This window comes from Petromyzon marinus, chromosome 11 (assembly GCF_048934315.1).
Source record: "Petromyzon marinus isolate PM22_M1 ecotype Great Lakes invasive population chromosome 11, UKy_Petmar_22M1.pri1.0, whole genome shotgun sequence".
In the NCBI taxonomy this organism is placed as follows: domain Eukaryota; kingdom Metazoa; phylum Chordata; class Hyperoartia; order Petromyzontiformes; family Petromyzontidae; genus Petromyzon; species Petromyzon marinus.
This window is the reverse complement of record NC_133677.1, coordinates 3339903-3362357: the sequence shown is the minus strand read 5'-3', so window position 1 is coordinate 3362357 and position 22455 is coordinate 3339903. Positions and strand designations below refer to the sequence as shown.

At 42.1% G+C, this 22455-nt stretch overlaps 1 protein-coding gene across 4 annotated transcripts; it reads right to left on the bottom strand.

The window, feature by feature from the left end:
- Positions 1 to 2077: 2077 nt before the first annotated feature.
- On the bottom strand, positions 2078 to 19828 carry BRD8 (bromodomain containing 8). Of its 4 annotated transcripts, none has more exons than XM_076066284.1 (25): positions 19685 to 19828; positions 17509 to 17605; positions 16670 to 16739; positions 16490 to 16539; positions 16039 to 16161; positions 15850 to 15930; positions 15701 to 15765; positions 15449 to 15582; positions 14637 to 14837; positions 13727 to 13847; positions 13010 to 13183; positions 12546 to 12814; positions 12130 to 12411; positions 11486 to 11947; positions 10702 to 11145; positions 9596 to 9695; positions 8822 to 8865; positions 8254 to 8429; positions 6931 to 7023; positions 6695 to 6763; positions 6289 to 6466; positions 5974 to 6078; positions 5488 to 5587; positions 5087 to 5131; positions 2078 to 3373 (listed from the first exon to the last, which is right to left on the bottom strand). In XM_076066284.1, coding segments are annotated over exons 1-24 (3462 nt in total). In that variant the 5' UTR covers positions 19707 to 19828; the 3' UTR covers positions 2078 to 3373; positions 5087 to 5129. The 4 variants fall into 4 exon arrangements, with proteins under 4 accessions (XP_075922399.1, XP_075922397.1, XP_075922398.1 ...); XM_076066282.1 differs by having other exon boundaries at positions 5492 to 5587; XM_076066283.1 differs by having other exon boundaries at positions 5492 to 5587; positions 12130 to 12408.
- Positions 19829 to 22455: the final 2627 nt, after the last annotated feature.

Here is a 22455-nt window from a genome sequence, read left to right as displayed (position 1 = left end):
TTTTACTTGAATTTGTTTGTTAAATAACGTCCACGTCTTTGCTTAATTAATGTAAAAATGTACTTGGATTACCTTTTGTGTTTAGTTTGTTTATTTTGTTGCCCTTCCCTCTGGGCTCAATATAAAAGGGAATCTCCAGCCACTCCAGCCTTGACCAATGGCCAAAAAGAGATACTCTTAACGAGATTTTGTTTTGACATAACGCTCATATCTTTGCCTAATGAATGTCAATGCTTACTTTTAATCAACTTTTTGTGCATTGTCTTTGGGCTGTATGTCTTTTGGCGTCCTCTGGTCTAACACCGTTAGAGACGAGGCTCAAAAGAAAGCTGTCTCTGGTGTGGAACAATCAGATTCAAAGACAATGCATACTCTTTGGTTCTATTCGGTAAAGTCACGTAGGTAAAAAAATAAAACAAAAATCACGACGTTTCGGCCACAACACAAGTGGCCTTCATCAGGTGAAGGGACCGGACTGTCCAGAGGACAGCGTTGGAGTGAAGACAGCCAAGCCCAGGTCGCGTCCTTTAAGCTGCGAGAGGAAACAAAAAACGCCTTGACAAAGGAATTCGCATAAAATGCTGTAGAGGACCGGCACGGGGGGGGGGGAGTTTACAAATGTTGGTGTGAAGGGAAATAAGCTGGGAAACAAAAAACAAAAAACGCCTTCCAACATTATGTAAACCCCCCCCCCCGTGCCGGTCCTCTACAGCATTTTATGCGAATTCCTTTGTCAAGGCGTTTTTTGTTTCCTCTCACACAGCTTAAAGGACGCGACCTGGGCTTGGCTGTCTTCACTCCAACGCTGTCCTCTGGACAGTACGGTCCCTTCACCCGATGAAGGCCACTTGTGTTGTGGCCGAAACGTCGTGATTTTTGTTTTATTTTTTACCTACGTGACTTTACCGAACAGAACCAAAGAGTATGGATCCTTGCAGTCACGAAAGCTTCAAATCTATTGTGGTTAATGCATGCATGATTTACTTTTAAAAGGTTTCAGTTTGGTGTTTTAACATCTTAACATGTTTTGTTGCCAGAAAAAAGGGGAAAAACCTATTATCATACTTGCATTGTCTTGTCACTGTCCGTGTGTTTGAGCCATGCCATCGTGGATAATAGGCATAGATTTAAAATGTTAATCAATTATGATTGTCATAAACGGACATATGGTTAATCCCTATATTTATAAAAAATTCTGTTAAATATCTTGTTTCTGTGAATAGCCTGGGAGAGATCACGTTTGCTTGCTAGGCTAATTTTTGTATCATCACCATCTTCATGGCAGTTTCTGCTCTGTAAAGAAGTTTTGTGTATTTTTTAAATTTCAAACTAAAGTTTAAAGTTTTGTACATTCGTTCTGATGTATTACATAGGAAATTGTATTGCAGTTCGGGACTTACCTCATCGAGTCCAAATATTTCAATGCATTGCAACTGTCCCCAAATCAACGAAGATTGATTCACCACAGTTAATGTGCTGTATGAGCAATCATCTAACCCAAAGGCGTCCTCTTGTTAAACAGCATTTTTTTAAAACATCTATTCCACTTTCACCTTGCAGCGAGTGCCAGACTGGTGATCCAGAGCTGCTGGTGTCTGGTGGCTATGTTTTGTTGGCCATGGGTGGTTTGACCATATTTTACTTATATTCTTGGGTCTTTCGGTAGTCACGTAGACCCAACAATAAGAATACCTGCAGTCACGAAAGCTTTAAGTCAACATATTTTACTATTCTCAACAAAGCAGTGCTCCATTGAAGAAGCCATGCAAATTTAGACCAAGTATTTGTAGACATTAACCAACTTTTAAATTTTGATTTAAAGCTTTCGTGACTGCAGTAATTCATATTCTTAGTTTTTTCGGTAAAGTCACGTTGAAGAGAAACAACAAAATATATATAAAACAATAAAAAAATGGGGGCCTTCACCAAGCATAAATATAAAATGCAAATGGACACAATCTATCCACAGGTTTTAGAAAATAAAAAAAACAAAGAATATACTTTCTGGCTCAATTTTTATAACCAATAAGCACGCCAACATGCAAAGTGTTATCAATGAAATTATTCAGCACACACATTAGAATGCAACATTTATTTTATGCAATGTTGAGTACATTAAGCATATACATTTTGCAAATGAACGCCAAACAAATTTACACCATATTCTTGGTTCTTTCGGTAAAGTCACGTTGAAGGGAACCAATAAAATAATAAAATATAGAAAGCAATTGTTTTATATATATTATTGTAAAAAAAATATTTTATTATTTTATTGTTTCCCTTCAACGTCACTTTACCGAAAGAACCAAGAATATGAATCACTGCAGTCACGAAAGCTTTAAATCAAAATTTACACCATTTCAACAATATAAGCATCTCAACTTCACAGCCTTGTGTCTCTCTTCTAATGGTCCTCTCCAAATGTAAGACTTTAAAAAAATGTTCTGTACAAAACCTTAAAACTACAATACATCATACAATATTAGAAATAACCAAAAAAAATCGCTGGCTGGCACGTGGGGGTGGGGGCATACCATCATCCTACAGCGTCGAGTGGGGTTGGTGCGTACTGATGTCACACCACCCACCCTCCACCCCGGGCTGTGAATCCGGCACAAATGCGAGGGCAGTGCTCGTTTACATGAAACAAAATATACAGTCTCCCTTTCCCCTGGCCAATACTCAAAAGGGGCAGAGAAAACATATCGTAAAATATCTGCATGCCAAAATGAACGGGAGTATCTCCAGCTGCGTTGTGAAATGGTTAATAACTGTGGTAACATTTAAGATAACATTATGGTCATGTGGTTACATATTTAGAGTACTATGCAGCTTAACAAAGCCTTGGGAATACAGCCAATCAGCGGCTTCAAACATGTATCTATTATAGTTGAACTGTCACAAGTACATTTGTCTGATACCTACCAATGGATCCAGAATTTAATCAAATGTTGATCCTGTTGAAAATATCATGTGGGAAATGTAACTTTGCTAATTTATAATATTGTAATGTCAATCAGTATGTAATGAACAATACACATAGAATTATTAGTCAAATATGTTTGCGATGAATGGTTGCTCCACAGCTTTTACAATTATCTGTGAACATTTTTAACCTACAATGCAGATTTTTCCTCACGGGTTAAAACCTAGTGGGCTAAAACTAAGTTTCAAGGCCAAGTGGCTCACCGTTGCCAAGGCTGTACACATACGATAGAGGAAACTAAGTGAGAACTTGTCCTTTGTCCTTTTCGTGATGGCCTGGTGATGAACATCCACCAGCTGGGAGTAAAATAGCGACGAGCATCCTTCCCTACTTCTTCATCTTCATGTCAGCCTCAATGGCAGACCGCCGCCCCCTCGTGCCCACATCCTGGACAGAGAGTCATTGGCAAAGGTCAAGTATTACCTTTACAAACACCACTTGTGCGGTGTAACACTCTCAAGAGGGCAGGGTTTTGACTGAAGCAAGTGGATAATTGTTAATTTAGTTTTTTCAGCCTTTGATTAACATTCTGTGCATAAGACACAATTATTTGAAATATTTTGGGCTTTTAAAAATGCCGTACAAAACAAAAAGCATATCACACTCATACAAAATATACTTAAGCACAACACACATACAATCACTCTCAAATAGGCCTCGGCAAGGTAAGGTAATATACCCTTTTTACCGGGTAAATGGGTAAAGGTGTCGACATGCCAAGGGGTAAGGTTAAAGGTAGTGCGGAAGAATTACCCGGTAGGGTAAAGGTAGCGTGAAGTATTACCCGGTAAATACCTTGTTTACCGCTCGCTAAAAGCTCCGTGGCGCAGTTCGTGGCCTCTATTTAAAATTGGAATAATCGAGAGCATTCTATAAGAATAAAGCGCTCTACCTAGCATTTACCTGTTATAAACCTTGTTCATGTGTAGTACCCCAGTAATTACCCTGTAATCGGGTGTAAAAGGTAGGGTAAAGGTAGGGTAAAGGTAGGCTCGTTGCTTTTGACCTTTTACCTTGCTAAAGAGTAAAAGGTAAGGGTAGAGTGATTGTATTGTGGTAAGGTAAAGGTAGGGTGGTAAAGATAGGCTCGTTTACCTTTACCTTACCTTGCCGAGGCCTACTCTCAAATACAGTATATTTCGATACAATAAGCCGCCTTTCACCATTAATTGGTGGTGACGCTATCACTATGCTTGCGCCAGGCTCGATGCACTTAGGGGCCACATGAAGTCTGAAAGGCTCACTGGCAGGTCATGGGACAGACCAGTTATGTGTTAACGGATTGAGATGACCAAAGATGCACCACCTGTGCTTCCCAGTGTGCTAACTTTCTGTGCCTTTGCCACCCGGTGGCTCTGCTCGTTGCTGAGTGTTGCTCCTCTGCCCTCCATTGTTGTTGGAAGGCAATTGCCTCCAACTACCCAATTTCGCCCTTCACGAGCCTCCTCCAGAGGTTATCTGCCAGTCCAATCAGCTCCACATTCTTTTGTAACAAATCAGCCCATCTCTTCTCTAGCCTGAGCCATGCCTGTTTAGCCCGCTCAATCTGGCCAAACAGAAGCTGCGTGGGCAGCCAATAGCTGACCATGTGGGCTTCATGACCCAGCCAATGAAGCCTTGCCTGCCAGAGCTCATTAATGGGCCTGTGGCTAAATCTTTCCAAGATCTGGAAGCTCCTCACACACATCAAGTCTGGTTGAACCTAAAAGGGATCATAGGTAGGTCAGCCACAATATTTCAAACCAATGCAGATGTTCCTTTAAAGGGGTCCATGTTTTGTAACCAGTGGCCAAAAATACTTGGAGCTTTGTATGCAGAAATAGGCCAGGTAGCTTCCACACAGCGTTGAAAGGAAAATGTCACTCGACTAGAGCTGGTCATATAAACACAGTCCAGGTATAGAAACGCCTCCATTCTCTTCACAACTGTCCCATCACTCATGGAGAGTTGAAGGGGAAAAGTATTTGAGGCCATAAAATAACCAGGTAGGTACTTTGTTTTAGTGGGGGACCGATGATAAAAACCCCATAAGCATGCACACATTGCATGCTCACACACACAGTGACTAACAGAGTAGTGTGAACACAGGTGCATACTTACAAATAAGGACAGTAGGAATGCAGGAGAGCACATACTGAGGGTGTCCTGTGACGAAAAAAAGACAATATTTTACAGGACGTCCGGCAAAGTTGGGTAAAATGTTAGGTAAAAAAACATGAATTAAAATCTTTGCTCCAGCAGCTTGTGCCTCAAGCATTTCAGAATATATTGCTGCAACGCCAAGGAGAAGGGCATGAGAGAATTATTGGAATCATTCAAGACTTGACAAAGCATTTTTTTCTGGCTTTCGGTTATGTTAAGGCATAGACGGCGAGTTACATTTAATTTGCAACTCAATGATGCGTAGCTTAATTGCAAAGCAAAAAACACAAGAGAATTAAGAAATTGAAGCGGAAAATCGAAGCACAAAAAATGCATGGTATTTGATCGTGCATAATTACAAACATGTGGTTGCGTCAGACTGCCACCCCTGCTACTGCTCATGGAGAAAGCCGACGCTCGCGAGACGGCAAACCTGTGAGACAGTGTCTGCGCATGCACCTGTGTGCGACATACACAACCCACGCTTAGCGCATGGATATACACAGACGCACAAGCTATCGATCTCGCACAAGCTCACAACACACACACTCCACGCCTGTCCGTCCCCCAGCACCAGCCATGGGCCCCATCCGCTCACCCAAGCTGCCCTTATATTTTACAACCCAGACTTCCATGGCGCACATGCATTTGGCTGCAAAGGAGCATTTCATGAAGACAACACAAAAAGTGGTGATGAAAACAAAGGAGCAATTCAGTGTTTGTCGCTACGAATTTTGAAACATTCAAGAGAAAATATGCTGCTGTCTGAGGAAAAACACGTTTGGCAACAGGATTATTTTTCATTCAAGGATTCGTCAGATGTTTGCGATCACACTCATGCATACCTTCTCCAGGGATTCTTGCTTCTTGGCTGGGTCTCGACCCCGCAGAACCTTAGCGCCCACACTCGATTCTGACGTCTGCATAATCAGCTGGGTCGCCAGAAATTGCTGCTCGAAAAAAAGTGAGAATGTATATTTAGCAGTTTTTATAACAAACCTAATGCTGCAACAAAAGATGGACCTAAAGAGACCATCAATCCTTAAAAATACAAACATCCCATTAAAAAACAATGCCTTGAACTCAACACACTGGCAGATTTTGTGTGCCGTACGCGAAACCCACCGCACGCAGCGGAAGAGCCAGGCACGCGTCACTACCTGCACATGCTCCATGACATCGCGCTGCATCTCCACGGCCATGTGAAACACGTCGTGGTCCGAGCTGTTGTACATTATGGCGTTCTGGAACATGAGCATGACATCACGCTGGAACTCGGCCGTGGTGCGGATTGCGCCATTTTCAATGTTCTTCTTGATGGTCGACAGGTCCATAGGCCTGGGGGGTGCAGTCCACCACGTGAAAATAATTTAGAACATGCACGGATGAGTATGTATTCAAATGCGAGCAAAACTCATGTTGGAATAAGCATTTGAAGACATTTGTAAACATAAAAAGCGTTTGATGACTTTGTGAGAAATGTGATGCGAGAGGATATATGTAATGCTAATTCTGCAGCAATTTTATCCGGGTACAATCTGCTTTTCAAAACATGTGTAAGCGCACCTGTGGACTATGGAGTGATAGCCAGGGGCAATGTCGTTGGTCACCGGTTGTAAGAAAACGTTGGCATACCTGGAAAAAAGGACACATTAAGAGTCAAAATAAAAATCGTCGATATATCATTTTGTAGATGCAAGATATTTAAAGATATTCATAGGACACAGCCCACAATTATTTTGGAAAATGAGCACATGCTTAGAAAGTTGATTTAACAGAATTGTTTTGATAAGCACACTTACTTGTGGTTGGCCGCTGCCCGCCAAACCAGCATGATGGACTTTTTCCAAATTTTCTGAGCTTGGAGTGCTTCTGGGTCTTCACTGCCAATGGAGCTAAACAAAATAACAAGCACGTCACGATGCGTCAGCAGAAAGCAACGAAGACCTCGTCATCTAAACATCTGAATATTGTCCCAGAAAGGACCAAAGGGCTTTGTACAAGGCAAATGTGTTTTTTTTCACACATCCTCCTGTTATAAAATAGTAACATTAAACAAGCTGTATTCTTTAAGGTCTAAATGTGTCCATTAAAAAACAATAACAAATAGCTACAAAAGAATGACGTGAATTGATCATTTACAGCCATTTTTGTTCATCCACTGCAGGATAAAGGCCTTCCCATATCATGTGAATTGTTTGGCCATACATTACTGAGCTGATCATTGCCGGTCGGTTAAGGTGATTTACAACATTACCACCGATAAAATCTGCTGTAGAATCGTCCATGCAGCCCAAAACACTGATATACTAAGTTAAATATGTAAACCATACTTGGCATGGCATGAATTACATGATAGTGGCTCCCAAGAGCAGTCAGGAGTTCGTTGCCAGCCTCAGAAGCGACATGGTTGTGGAGGCACTCCAGACGATGGCATCAAGGCCCTGGGCAGGAACCCGAAACAGGTTAAGCTGAATTTTAGAGATTTCTGCAACGCAACCATCTCCTGACCACTCCTAGAAACTACGTTCATCAAATTAGTTGAATCCCTCTGTGCTGAAAGTGCCTATATTTTAACAGTGGGAATGTAATAATTGCAATGTCACGCACAGGTGGCAGGGTGACTAGAAAGAGGACAAAACATTGAGCTCACAAAAATGAAATTCTGTGTTCAAATCCAGGAAGCCACCTGTCATTAAAACCAGGTTCTTAAATATAGAACGTTGATGCTCTCAGCCAGGGCAGCGATGCCTGGACACAAAAACACTAACACAATAAATGTGGTTCTGCACTTGATTTGGGTAAAGTACCCACCAAAATATATAGTTTCTCATGCTACCAACATTTCCCTCGGTGCCAAAGCAGGTGGAGAAGTGTGCCTCCTATTGTGTGGATCAGAGGTCACCTGAATGGATTTCACAGGTAGCTCTATGGTATCCTTTTCCAAGGACCGTTCTCTAACACGAAGGTTCATGCTGCTCTGAGTGACATCTGAATGGATGCTACGTTTCATGACACCATACCGATAGCACAAATGGCATAAACTTATGGGAAAAATATTTTAAAAATTAAGAACGTTACAGTGGTGTGGAGCTGTGGTGATGGTGGGAGTGAGCGAGACGTACAACTGCGAGGAGGCAGGGCTGTTGGGCACCGAGTCGGTGAGGCTGGTGGAGGGCATGTGCAGCGTGTTGTGCATGCTGGACCCGTCCTCGCTCTCACTGGCTCCGTGCTCCATTACCTCCAGTATGTCCGTCTCGCTACGCTCCTCCTCGATGCTACCGGCCTCGCTGCCCACCTCCTGCGCGCAGGTGGTAGCCCCAAATGTCATTATTCATCATCAATATAAATGCATCATCATCATCACTTTGCTTGGACAGCTGGGGTCCTTTACGTTTATCCGTGAGGACCTCTGCGTAGGCCCTCGTTCCCAAGTCTCAATGACAGCAGCAGGCAAGGAGTCAAGGCCAATTTGATGTATCCAGGATGACGGCGACGGCGAGGTCTTGACCGGGTCAGGTGAGGGACGTCTCCCTAATCTGATATAAATGGTGCGCTTCGGGGATTTAGAAGCAGAAGATCGTTGCAATTATAAAAATATGTGGTGGACTCCACGTCACAGCAAGAGTAGCATTATTCACGCACATCCAATGTAGTTATGCAATGCGTGTGTGGCTTGCCAACTTTGTTCACCTTTTGCTGCAGTTTCACAATCTTTTTGACCATGCTTCTTTTATCTGTAAAATAATACAGAGAATGAAAAGCTGATGTTCTATGTTCACACGTAAAAGTATTAAGCACTCATCTACATTATTTGATACTGTCAAGAATCACTGCAAAAGTGCATCGTGTTATTTAAACAGAAGCATCTCCTGGTGGGATTAAACAAGCCTAGCTTTAACTAAATAAACCTAGAAACAACCAAAACCAAAAAAACAAAATGATCAAAAATTGTATCATTTAAAGTAGGATAAATCAATTCCCCATAAGTCAATGGGAGTTATATTGATATTATAACGCAAATTCCCCATAAGTCAATGGGAGTTATATTGATATTATAACGCAAAAAATAATTATCCTTGAAATTTGCTTAATGAAAAAAATGCTAGTGACCAATAGGTTTCCAAGCTCTTACGACTTTTCTAAAATCAAGAAATGTATTAACTATATAGTGACCAATATAATGATTCAACAATGATTTTTGGGTCAGATCGTGCAAGTTAACTGACGTCACCTGACGTTTTGGGCTTGTGCTCAGAAACTGGGTTTAAAAATGCATATATATACTTTGCATGATTAAAAAGCTGTGGAGCAATTTAATGCATGTATTCTTTGGGTCGAGAATTCATATCCATAGATTTCCATTGATGCATTTTTCCAGCTCTAAGCTACAGTAATAAAAGATTGCAAAATGTACAGATCAAAGCTGTGGAGTACAACGCCACGCGGTAAGGGATGGTAGCTCACTGGGGCGGCCTGGCTTCCTGCGTATGCCCAGCGGAGTGTCCTCGCTTGGCACCTTGGAGCTGGTGCTGCTCGCTGGAGAGGCTGGATCTGAAGGCACTGCCTGTGCCAACACAACAAGACGTACGATCATAAAGTTTACGCATAACCAGGTGATTACTCTTTTAGGACGTTTTAAGCCTCTTGTTTTAGCTCGCTAAACCTTAAGCCACACAAAGTTAGGGAAACGCAGGCTGGAAAAAGCATCGTTCAATTGGTAAAGGCAGTCTTAGACTAAGCATTCTCCGATAGCCGAGGAAAGCAATTAGCGGTTGGCACAAATGTGTCAGCCACTTTGTTTTTGCATAACAAAAATGTAATCCATATTAAAACACAATTATTAAAAATAGATTTCAGGGCTGAACTAAGTGGTCTGCTAAATCTTTTTTAAAAAGTCTTGTTTAAAAACACTTTAACACGTAGGCTTTCACGACCAATATTATTCATAATAAAGGTTTTAGGGTTAGATCGCGTTATTTATAAATGTGTCGTAACCCTCCACCACCCGACACGGCCAATCAGCAAAAAAGTGTCACGTTGACAAAAGACAAATAATTCACTACTTTAGCCCACCGGTGTGAATCCACTGTAAATGTGGATTCACTCTTCAACACACCGGTGGGCTAAAGTAGTGAATTATTTGTCTTTTGTCAACGTGACACTTTTTTTGCTGATTGGCCGTGTCGGGTGGTGGAGGGGTACGACACATTTATAAATAACGCGATCTAACCCAAAAACCTTTATGCATAAAAACACTTTAATAATACTTTCATAGCCCTTTGTCAATCATATGCTGGATGAAGGCCCCCTTTTATATGTTTCAACCATGGGAGTTGTTTGACCGTACGTCACCACCCTGGTCAGTGTGCGTTGGTAAAGGTGGGGCCCAGAGCCAGTTCAGACATGTGAGCCATGAGATTCAATACAACTCACCGGTTTCATCACACAGTGCTACCAATTTTCTTTAGTTGGTATAATATTTTGTCCAATGGATGTTTTAATGAAATAAAATTACAATCACTTAATCTGTACTTATGCAGCGACATTGGGTGGCAGTCCTGGATTCTTGCCTGCTCTTGCTTGGTCTCCTCCGGGTCTGGCTCATCCTTTTTTACTGTCACCTCGTCGTCCTCCTCTTCTTCGGGAACAATGTCTGGAATCTGGTGCGTCTCCACCTCCTCTGAAGCCTCAGTCGTATCCTCACACTTGTTTTCTACATCGACAAGGGGCTCAGTCTGTGCTGTCGCCTCCAGGTTAAGCTGTTCATTTTTCCTCTGTTCAACATCCTCTACCACGCCCTCCGTAGCTGGGTCTGCAGCTTGGATCTCCGTTTCATCCTTGGGTTGAGTTACAGGCGAGGTCGGCTGTGGGGACGTGTGTGCCTGGACTTTAGGTGATGCCAATTGCTCAGCCGGGGGATCAGCTGCTTCACACGTGACCTGGGGAACCGGTTCCACATGTGGAGACAGTTTTGCCGCTTCGACTGCTATTTCTTCCTTTACCTCGGGAGGCGGCTGTAAAAAAAAAACATAATTTAGTTGTTCCCAAAACTATCACTAGGTTCCAAGACTCCTGCACTAAAGGTTTGGCTAACTTCATTTTAAGGCAGAATCCTGCATGTAGCAGGAACCCAGAGTGCCCTTTAAAAAAACCTTACATATGCAGAGATAACAAAAACTCACACCGAAGTGTTCATAAAGCCACTTGCTGTTCCGTCATCTCCTGGTCACCTGTGCGTTGCAACAAAATATAACTGTCTGTGGTTAAAATACAGACAGGATTTTTTTATGCCAAAACAAACTTAAGAACACGAGCACTTGTGGATACAAAAGAAAAAGAAAGTGAAACAGGTACCATAAAGGGCTGCACCAGACTTGGCTTGAGCTCTTCTTGGCTGGGTGTGGGCAAGGGCGTGGGTGAAGTATCACGTGCAGGTGTGGGCATGGGTGTGGGCATCGGGGTGGGAATCAGGGTGGGCATGGGTGTGGGCGTGGGTGTGGACATCAGGGTGGGAATGGGTGTGGCCACAGGGGTGGGCATGGGTGTGGCCATAGGGGTGGGCATGGGTGTGGCCATCGGTGTAGGCATGGGGGTGGCCACGGGGGTGACTATGGGGGTGGCCACGTGGGTGGGTATAGGAGTGGGCATAGGAGTGGGTATGGGCAATGGTGTAGATGTCGGTATGGGAGTAGATATGGGAGTGGATATCAGAGTGGGCATGGGAGTGGTCATGGGAGCGGGCATGGGTGCAGGCGTTTCAGGTGGAGTAGAAAATATCTCCTTCGCCATTCCTTCTTCCTCCTGAGCAATCTGAATCTGCAGCAAAAAAACACAGCAACATTCACAACTGCTATTACAAATGTATATGTTGCAACTGTATACATTATACAAATGTAAGTAAAAACTCACGCGACAATGTCGTTCCAGAATTTAATTATTTTGTGTACAAAGTCCATGGCAATGCAATTTTATTAATGCCAGCTGCATCGGAGACGTACTTCCGGATGAGATGGGGGGCTCTGCTCCTCTAACAATGCCTTCTCCTCCTCACTTCCAAGGGGAATATCAATGTCCTGCTCCCCATCCTCCATCTCGCCGAGCACATCTCCATCTCCATCTCCATCGCCCATCTCGACCACCTCCATCGCTGCCTCCTCCTCCACTTGAGGCATGAGTGCCTGCTGCAGAGACTCCACCACCACCTCCTCCACTTGCGGCTGTTCGGTCAAAACCTCCGCTAGTGGCTGAACTTCGACCCTCGCTGCCTCTGGCACCACCTGCTAAAACGCACAAGACATTGGGCAGCTCTTGCACTTGGCCAACAATATAATCCGTCCTGCCTCATGCCAAGATGGATTCATGAAGAGCCTTTTATAGGTAAGACAATCTCAATGTGATTAGATATGACACTGACCTCAGCCTTGGGAAGCGCAGGGGGAGTGAGTTCGCTTTTCGGCTGTGGAATCTCCTCTGCCACCGTCACTGCTGGCACGGATGCTGCTGCTGTGGCGTCCGTCGTCAAAGCGGCTGCATTAACTTCTTGGGGCGCCATTTCGGCGGCAGGGGCCTCCACCGCCGGAGGGGCCGTGACAACGGTAACGTGCGCATTGCTCTCACAGGGAAGCAACAGCCTTTGTCCCACGACGGTGACGCTCATTTGTACGTCGCTTTCATTTGCTAAGACTGAAATACATGGCAAAGAATGAGGAACAATTGTAAGAGGGAAACCCGAAAAATTAAGATAATTCAAATATAACGTGAATTCAATAACCATGAAAAAATAACTCAGCCATGATAAAAAAAAATAATAAACTGCCATTGGAAAAATCACAATTTACAAATGTGCAAATAACATACATTAGAAATGCAATATTTTACCTTTGCCCGCTTCCTCCTGAGCTTGTTTCAGCACCGGACTGGGCTCAGGAATCTCCGGGATCCTGAGTGCAACCGCAGGCGCTTCCATTGGCGGTGTCTGGAAAACGGCGATTGTTGCAGGAATTGGCACTGCAGACAGCCCAGATTCCAGCAGTTTGGACAGAGTTGGTGCCACTGGATTATGAAAGGAAAAAGACCAAAAAGTGTAACCGACCAATAATATTCTTTATTTTATCAAGCAGCTTTCATATCAAACTATCTCAAAGCGCTTCATGTAAAATTAATTATATATGCTCAAGTATCGCTAAAATATAATCGAAATGGAGTAAAAGCCAATAATAACTACACTTGTCATATAGATAGAATGCAAACTACGATAAAATCCAATTACACTCAAAGTGTAGGTAAAACCCTTGCCAAGGGATTGCTAAACAGCTCCTGTATGTTATACTATTATACAGTATCCTAATAAGATGCTAACAGCCCTCCCAACCTTTTGCACAACAATGGTATAAATAACCGAGAAGTTAACTTCATCTGTTTTAATGTCAACATTTGTGTGGTGATGAGTTGGAACCAAATAGTGCAGAAGAATAAAACATCTCCAGGTGTTGCAAGGTAAGAGCTCCAACTGACGGCACAGAGACTAACAAGCAGAGGATTTTGTGAATGTGTCAGTGACAAAGTACTAAGTGTGTGGTGTGCTGTTGTGTTAACCTGCAGATGGAGGGCCAGGTATTATGGTATGGATAGGGGATGGGGTGATGGGCATTTCATGCAGAGGAACAGTATCAGCTTCAATGCCCGTTTCTCCAAACGTGCCCTCGCCACACTTCTCCTAGACATGGCAACAAAGACAAAGATGTGTGGTGTTTAGCCAACTTAATTGTTCAGACAATTTCTGTCGTGAGCATATATTCACGTGAGCATTGCTCACGAGGGGTTGGAAATGCCAACATCAGAACCAGACATTTTTGTATCCCTCGTGCTGATGTTGATGCACACACCAGGAACTAATTTCAGGCCAAGACAGCTAAGTGGAGACCAAGGACGCATGCAGATACCACTTGCCACTGGTGATCAAGTTTGTAACAGTGTGCAATGTGCCAAGTTGGCATAGTAGGGGGCACAGGCAGTGCATCGGCCAGTCATCTCAGTCAACCCACGGCACCTGGGTCCGTCCCGTGAACTGCTAGCAGGCGTTCGACACTTCACGTGGCCTTTATGTGCACATAGCCTGGCACAAGCGCCGTGGTGACGTCACCGCCACTTAGTGTCGAATGGCGGTTGTTCTTGTTGTTAATGTGCCACCATCTCCCACGATATATGCCAAAAGCTTGATTTAGCTTAATCAAGTGTTACAAAAGTGCCATACCATTTCCCATATTTTCGTAATAGCTATGAGGTTAAACAGAACATATACAAAAATAATAAACTACAGTATCAGTAGTATTCAAAGAAAACTCAATGTTCATCAATAACACTCCCTTATAATATAAGAGCATATCATGGGCAAGGGTCAGTGCCTCAAATGCCAACATATTTTCCATTTTTCCAGTATGCAGGGCATTGTTAATGCCAAACAAGGTGGGGTTTTTTTTGTAATGAGATGACGGTGTAACCTTACCGAGGTTACGGTACCGAAGGATGGAATCCCGTTTTTACGCAGCAGCTCAGTCAGCGGCGACTGTGGGGGGCTCGGTTTCTGTACACCTATGTTTGCTGCTTTCTTTGCTAGCGAATCGTCAACCCCAGGCGCCGCAGTGGGAGTCGAAGTCACAGGAGATGAAACTGCTGGTGTCATCACCGTAATGCCACCCAAAGGAGGCTGAATGAGAACAAAGAAACGCTGTTAGATTCTTGTTTCAAATCATCAGCCATGATCAGTCCACTGCAGGATGAAAGCTTCTTCAGGATGTCGCTATCTCTCAGGGTTCTGCAATATAACAATCCACTCAGCACTTGCTGCACAGGAGCTGATATCATCACTCCATCTTCATGGTGGAAGTCCTCTCAGGCGCGTTGCCGACTTCCGTCCGTCTCAACCACTGGCCATCAACCCTTCTGGTGACGTATTCTGGCCAAGCCCACTTACTTTTCTAAACAGTTTTTTCAAAACTACTTGTGACGTCAGCATTTTCAAATACAAGTTTATTGTTAATGTTCATAAATATTTACAAGTTATTATTCAAGTATCTCCTTGGTACATGCAGTTATCATTTTCTAAAGCGAAACCATTTTGGGAAAATGTGCGTATAATTTACATATCTTTTCACGGAAATTATATGTTCGATCTCATTACACTTACCACATTTTGGAAGGTGGCACTACCTTAAAACTGTTCAAGCATTACTTTACGATGTGATACCATGAGAACAAGAGTTAAGTAGCTTATCAACTCAAACTGAACGTATTTTACAGTTCAAATAATGTTCTTACTTGTGCCATAACCACATCACTTCCGGAAGCTACGTCAGGGCTTGGAGAGTCCAGGCCAGAAGTTGTGGGATCTGCTGACAAGGTCCGAATGCTAGCCAATGGTCTCTTGGAGGCATTTTTGATTGCCATGCGAGCTGTGAATAGCAGACACCAGAATGCATTGTCGTATTAAATGGGTACAAAACCTTCACACAAAAGAGTAAACGTTTAAAAAGCTTTTGCTAATGTCAAAATCAGTTTTTCACTCATTACCTTGATATGCTTCTTCTACAGCTTTCCTTTTCGCTTCCGCCTCTTCTTCATCTTGTTTCTTTCGACTGCAAATACAATCTGATTATTGTCACGAAACTAAACTGAGGCGGAGTTAATTAATATTAAAGACACGATAAGTCAAAACTCACGCGACAATGTCGTTCCAGATTTCATGCAGATTATGGTCCAACTGCCCGTTCTGAACCAGTTCCAATTCATGTTTTAATTTTCTGTTGGGGTAAAAAGAAAATCAGTCCCCCACACACCATGCTAACAAAAATGAGAATCCGTGTGTAATGGTGGTGGTAGAGGTTGGAGTGTATGAAAGCAGTACACACTTGTATCGGTCTTGTATGTCGCGAATGCTTTTTGTTAGCTCTTCAATTCGTTCAACGGTAAGCTTCTTAACGATCACATCTTCAATGGTTTCCACCACTTCTCCACGCTCACCCCTCTTGCGCCTGCCGTTCAACAGTTCAATGTTTCAGTCAATATCAAAACTGGCCAAGTCCATGCATCCTTCACTTCGTCGTTTGCACTAAAATGATTTTAGGTCTGTCTTGAACACAATTCATGTAAATATCACCGATGACTGACCAATACACACGCATTCTGGTGACACAAGTGGGATCCAATCAGGTAACCCCGGATTCCGTGGAATGCCTTACATAAATACAATTGCAGCTCGTGTCTTTTTTTTAAACGCCATACAAAAGATGCGGAATGTAAACATTTAAAATTACAATGTAAACATTTGGCAACTATTTTCAAGGTGGGAAAAAGTCTTACTTAGGTGTCTCTGTAGTTTCCAGTAGTTCAGAATACTGAGATGCACAGTGCTGCGGAAAGGAAATAAAATGTTTAAAGGCTTCGAAGCGTGAAAAACAACAAAGGGAATGCAAATGATCAAATAACAAATTGACATATAAACAAATAAAGGTAGAGTGTAACTATGGCTGCGAGTCTCGCCTTTTGTGAGAACCAGTCTGGAGGCCTCCCGGGTTCTGCAAACGGCTTGATTGCTCTACTTACGGAGACCCTGTTTAACGCACAGCCAGTCAAGCATGTAAGCACACACATTATTTTATTTTAATTATCATGTACCGTACACACTGGTGGATGAGGGCCTCTTCACGCAGTCAGGATTATTTTACCCAAATTCACTTTGCTGGTCAACATGAATTGTTAAGTGTGGATGTCGGAGCATAGTGGAGTACAACAATGGTTTGTCAATTTAACACGTAGGCTTCCGCTACGAATATCATCCATAATATAGGTTTTATGGGTTAGATCGTGTAAATATGAATGTGTCGTTAAACCTGCCAACACCCGACACAGCCAATTAGTAAGGTTTGTCACGTAAACAGAACATGCCAATTCGTTACTAGTAGAGCACACCAGTGTGTTGGAGAGCAAATCCGGAACATTTAGAATCGGCATGTTCCATTTACGTGACAAACCTTACTAATTGGCAGTATCGTGTGATGGCGGGTTTAACGACACATTTATATTGACGCGATGCAAGTCTGTGTCACCGCGCCCTTACAAATTGCACAATAATTTATGCAATGAATATCACGTCGCGGTCTGATTTTCGCTTGCAAGTTTCAGATTTACTGAAATACACCCGTCCTTGGACGGGCAAAAAGCTAGTGAACAATGGTTTGTGCTTGCGCTTTCCTCTGCTGTCCACAAAAGTCGGCCGCATATACCCACCCTTATATGACCGTGGCCTCAGAGCCCATGACCGTAGTTACGCAGCCTAGACTACGGGGGCTCCAAATGCAATAGCATCGAATAATACAAACCAGTTTTGATCGCCACTTCGCATGACGGAGGAGGCGAGGCAGAGTTTTTCCCGGATAGACCACTCCTCCTGAGGCCCCACATTTTGTAGCTTGTGTTCTAACGACAGGTAAAACAGCAGCGAGGATTAGTGATCGGAACAAGCATGCAAAGATGCGTGAATCACTCATATGCATCGAACTGTGTTGTGGGGGCATCAAAAATGTGATTTTCACGGACATAAATGCGAACTTTTCATTCAGGCTAATTGGGGGGAACGAATGAGACAAAACTAGACAGTACACTGACACATGAAAGTGCGCATAAGTGCCAGTAAAGTGAAAACAGAACGAGACAGCATAGACGTGACGTAAAGTACTCACAGTACAGACTACTAGAAACAGCGCACAGACAGGGAGATAAAGACACAGTGCAATCTCGATCTGAAGTTTTCGTGACTTTTTTTTGCCCATTTCAGCAATTTGTTTATTGCTGGGGTTGTTTCCACCTGATGACGGGCCACTAGTGTGTTGCGTCCGAAACGTCGTGATTTCATTTAATTTTTTTATACCTACGTGACTTTACCGAAAGAACAAAAGTGTAAAGATACAGTACAGTTTGAGTTTCATTTCAGTTTAATTAATTTGGTATAGAACTTGTGAGCCATTCGGCTCTTGAATCGGGTGCAACCGCAACAAACAAAAACATGAACAAGAAAACATCTTTCTACAGATAAGCCGATGGAGTGAAGACGGTACATGTGACACAGCAGACCAGAAGACAACAGAAAGGGAGGTTGCGACAGTACTGTTTAAAGCGCATATGAGACAGTACAAATGAAAAACAGTATGTACAAAAAAGGCAGTGCGGGACACAATTAGACGAGAATACACACCGGAGCGGGACAAACTAGGCCCATAATACACAGTATACAATACGTGTATACAAACGAACAGCAAAGGTTATGTAGGCGTTACAATTCTAGACCGCAAAGAGGAGACAGAACAGACGAGAGAGAGAGTAAATCAGATGAAGTTCTACGACAATGAGCGATGCTCTTCATTGCAAGATCCGCGGCCTACCGGCGGCCCCCTGGTGGCCTTTCGTGTGGCCCCTGACAATACAACAGGTCCCTGCAGGGTGGGCTGGTAGGTATATTGGAATTTTGCGCAATTATATTTTTACACCCCAACAGCACGAGATTTCACTTCGTTAAAGTATTGAAAGGGGACGGACGGCCGGACACATTAATCTATTGCAGGCTGGTACACTCAGTTTACAACTTCGTTCCTACCAGTAAAAAAAAATGAAAACACTTCTTGTATGTAGGCGGTGTGACGGCCTTCGACACTATTGATGTCTTAGCGAAAAGTGGCCACCACCTCTGGGAATGAGTGAACAACTGCTCGAGACGAGGCCTTGGAGGGGGCCAGAGACTGGAGTAAAAATTATACTGGCGGTATAGCTTATCATCGTTTTGAATGTACACGGTGGTCCAGACCGTCTAGTAACCCCCCCCCGCCCCCCCCCAATTTAATTCTGTAAAACTAAAAAAAGAAAGAAAGATTAATTTAAAACAGAAACGAATATGCAAAGGAACAAAAATGTGAGGGGTCAATGGGGGGGGGGGGTCACAATACATCTAGACCACCCTGTACAAACGAGACAAAATAGCCTTTACAGATGAAAGAGGGGGAAATACGACACATCCAAACAAACGAGGCACTACCAATGCGTAATAAACACCCTGAATGTTGTTAAAATAATTAAGGCGATTTTAAGATTTACAGCGGGAGAAATCTTAAGAATCGTACTGGCGCGGCTTTTGCAATAAGGCTTATTATACCGAGCAGAATTTTACCCAAACGCTTGTACAACGTAAAGCGCTTTCCTAAAACGACGGCGACTTATGAACAAATTATACGCATACCGAAATTAAAAAATATTTATAACGCGCGTAAATTTTAGGCGTTACGACGAAAAGCGATTGTGAAAATAAAAGCCTTGCGGGGTAGGCCTCCATCCGGAACGCGCATTTGATCGATTCTATTTAAAACCACCGACGCTTGATGCACGCACATTTGAGTTTTGTGTGCGAGGGTGGGAAAAGCAACCCTCTAAATAATGCGGTAAAAACATTTAAAATCGTAATGTTTTTAAAAGAGACTCCTAACGCTACGCGAGTGCTGTGGGACTCACTGCTCGGGCCTGGTCCCGCCATGACGAATGAGCGCGTCACGTGCTCGCTCCGCCTGAGCGACAACAAACTCTGCAATGTTAAACTAATGTAAAATATTATGTATATATTACAGTACTATGTTACACTACTATACATTATACACTACTATACATTATACACTACAATACACTACTATACATTATACACTACTATACATTATACACTACTATACACTACACTACTATACACCACACACTCCACTACCATACATTATACACTACACTACTATACACTACAATACTATACATAATACATTACACAACTATACACTACACTATACACCACACACTCCACTACCATACATTATACACTACACTACTATACATTATACACTACTATACATTATACACTACTATACACTACACTACTATACATTATACACTACTATACACTACACTACTATACACCACACACTCCACTACCATACAATATACACTACACTACTATACACTACACTACTATGCATTATACACTACACTACTATACATTATACACTACACACCTATACACTACGCTACTGCACACTACACTACAATACACTATACACGCCACTACTATACATTATACACTACACTACTATACACTACTATACACCACACACTCCACTACTATACATTATACACTACACTACTATACATTATACACTACACTACTATACATTATACACTACACTACTATACATTATACACTACACAACTATACACTACACATTATGAGACCTCCTTTGCCAGTAACAAGATATAGTAATAGGTTTTTACCCTTTTATCTGGCACAAAAACTGACACCTTTATACAAGGGATCATGTTTGCAATAACCACAACACAAGTAGTCAAAATGCAAACAAAAAAAGACAACTCTGATAATGATATACACTGTCCTTGAATTTGAATGGTCCACACCCGAGACGGCTTTTCTTAGAGCCTAGTCTCCACTGGTGTTGGACCAGAAGACGCCAAAAGGCGTACAACTCAAAAACAGTGCACTATCAGAGTATTGAAGGCTCGGGGTAAGCACTTATGATACCTCCTTTGCCAGTAACAAGATAAAAGGGTAAAAACCTATTACTATATCTTGTTACTGGCAAAGGAGGTCTCATAATGTAAGTGCTTACCCCGAGCTCTCAATACTCTGATGGTGCGCTGTTTTTGAGTTGTACGCCTTTTGGCGTCTTCTGGTCCAACACCAGTGGAGACTAGGCTTTAAGAAAAGCCGTCTCGGGTGTGGACCAATCAAATTCAAGAACAGTGCATATTATTATCAGAGTTGTCTCTTTTGTTTGCATTTTGACTACTTGTGTTGTGGTTATTGCAAACATGATGCCTTGAATAAAGGTGTCGGTTTTTATGCCAGATAAAAAGGTAAAAAAACCTATTACTATATACACTACACACTACGCTACTGCACACTACTATACATTATACACTACACTACTATACATTACGCTACTATACACTACACTACTATACACCACACACTCCACTACTATACATTAAACACTACACTACTATACACTACACACTACGCTACTATACACTACACTACTATACACTACTATACACCACACACTCCACTACTATACATTATACACTACACTAATACAAACTATTATTTGGGTCTTTCGGTAAAGTCACGTAGATAGATAGGTTAAAAGAAAATAACACGTAGTTTTTTGTTATTTTCAAGTAATTTTGTTATTTTCTTTCAACCTATCTACGTGACTTTACCGAAAGACCCAAATAATATGAATTCCTGCAGTCACGAAAGCTTTAAGTCAAGATTTAATACGAACTACACTACTACACAGTACACTACTATACATTACACATTACACTACTATACATTACACTACTATACACTACACTACTATACACTACACACGACTATACACTACTATACACTATATACCACTACTATACATTACACTACTATACACTACACACGACTATACACTACACTACTATACACTATATACCACTACTATACATTACACACGACTATACACTACTATACACTATATACCACTACTATACATTACACACGACTATACACTACTATACACTATATACCACTACTATACATTACACACGACTATACACTACTATACACTACGCACGACTATACACTACTATACACTATATACCACTACTATACACCACTACTATACACTACACTACTATACACTACTATACACGACTATACACTACTATACACTATATACCACTACTATACACTACTATACACTATATACCACTACTATACACTACTATACACTATATACCACTACTATACACTACTATACACTATATACCACTACTATACACTACTATACACTATATACCACTACTATACACTACTATACACTATATACCACTACTATACACTACTATACACTACACACGACTATACACTACTATACACTACTATACACTACACTACTATACACTACACTACTATACACTATATACCACTACTATACACTACTATACACTACACTACTATACACTACTATACACTATTATACACTACTATACACTACACTACTATACACTACTATACACTATACACTACTATACACTACTATACACTACACTACTATACACTACTATACACTATACACTACTATACACTATACACTACTATACACTACACTACTATACACTACTATACACTATACACCACTACAATAGACTACACACCACTCCTCTTTGGTTCTTTCGGTAAAGTCACGTAG

Coding starts and splice junctions, on each gene's coding strand:
- BRD8 (XM_076066282.1), bottom strand. CDS start 19,706: ATGGCGGGACCAGGCCCGAGCA. Junction 8,430..8,821: donor TTGTGAAACTGCAGCAAAAG/GTGAACAAAGTT, acceptor ACCTGCGCGCAG/GAGGTGGGCAGCGAGGCCGG. Junction 5,588..5,973: donor AGCAAGAATCCCTGGAGAAG/GTATGCATGAGT, acceptor TGTCGCACACAG/GTGCATGCGCAGACACTGTC.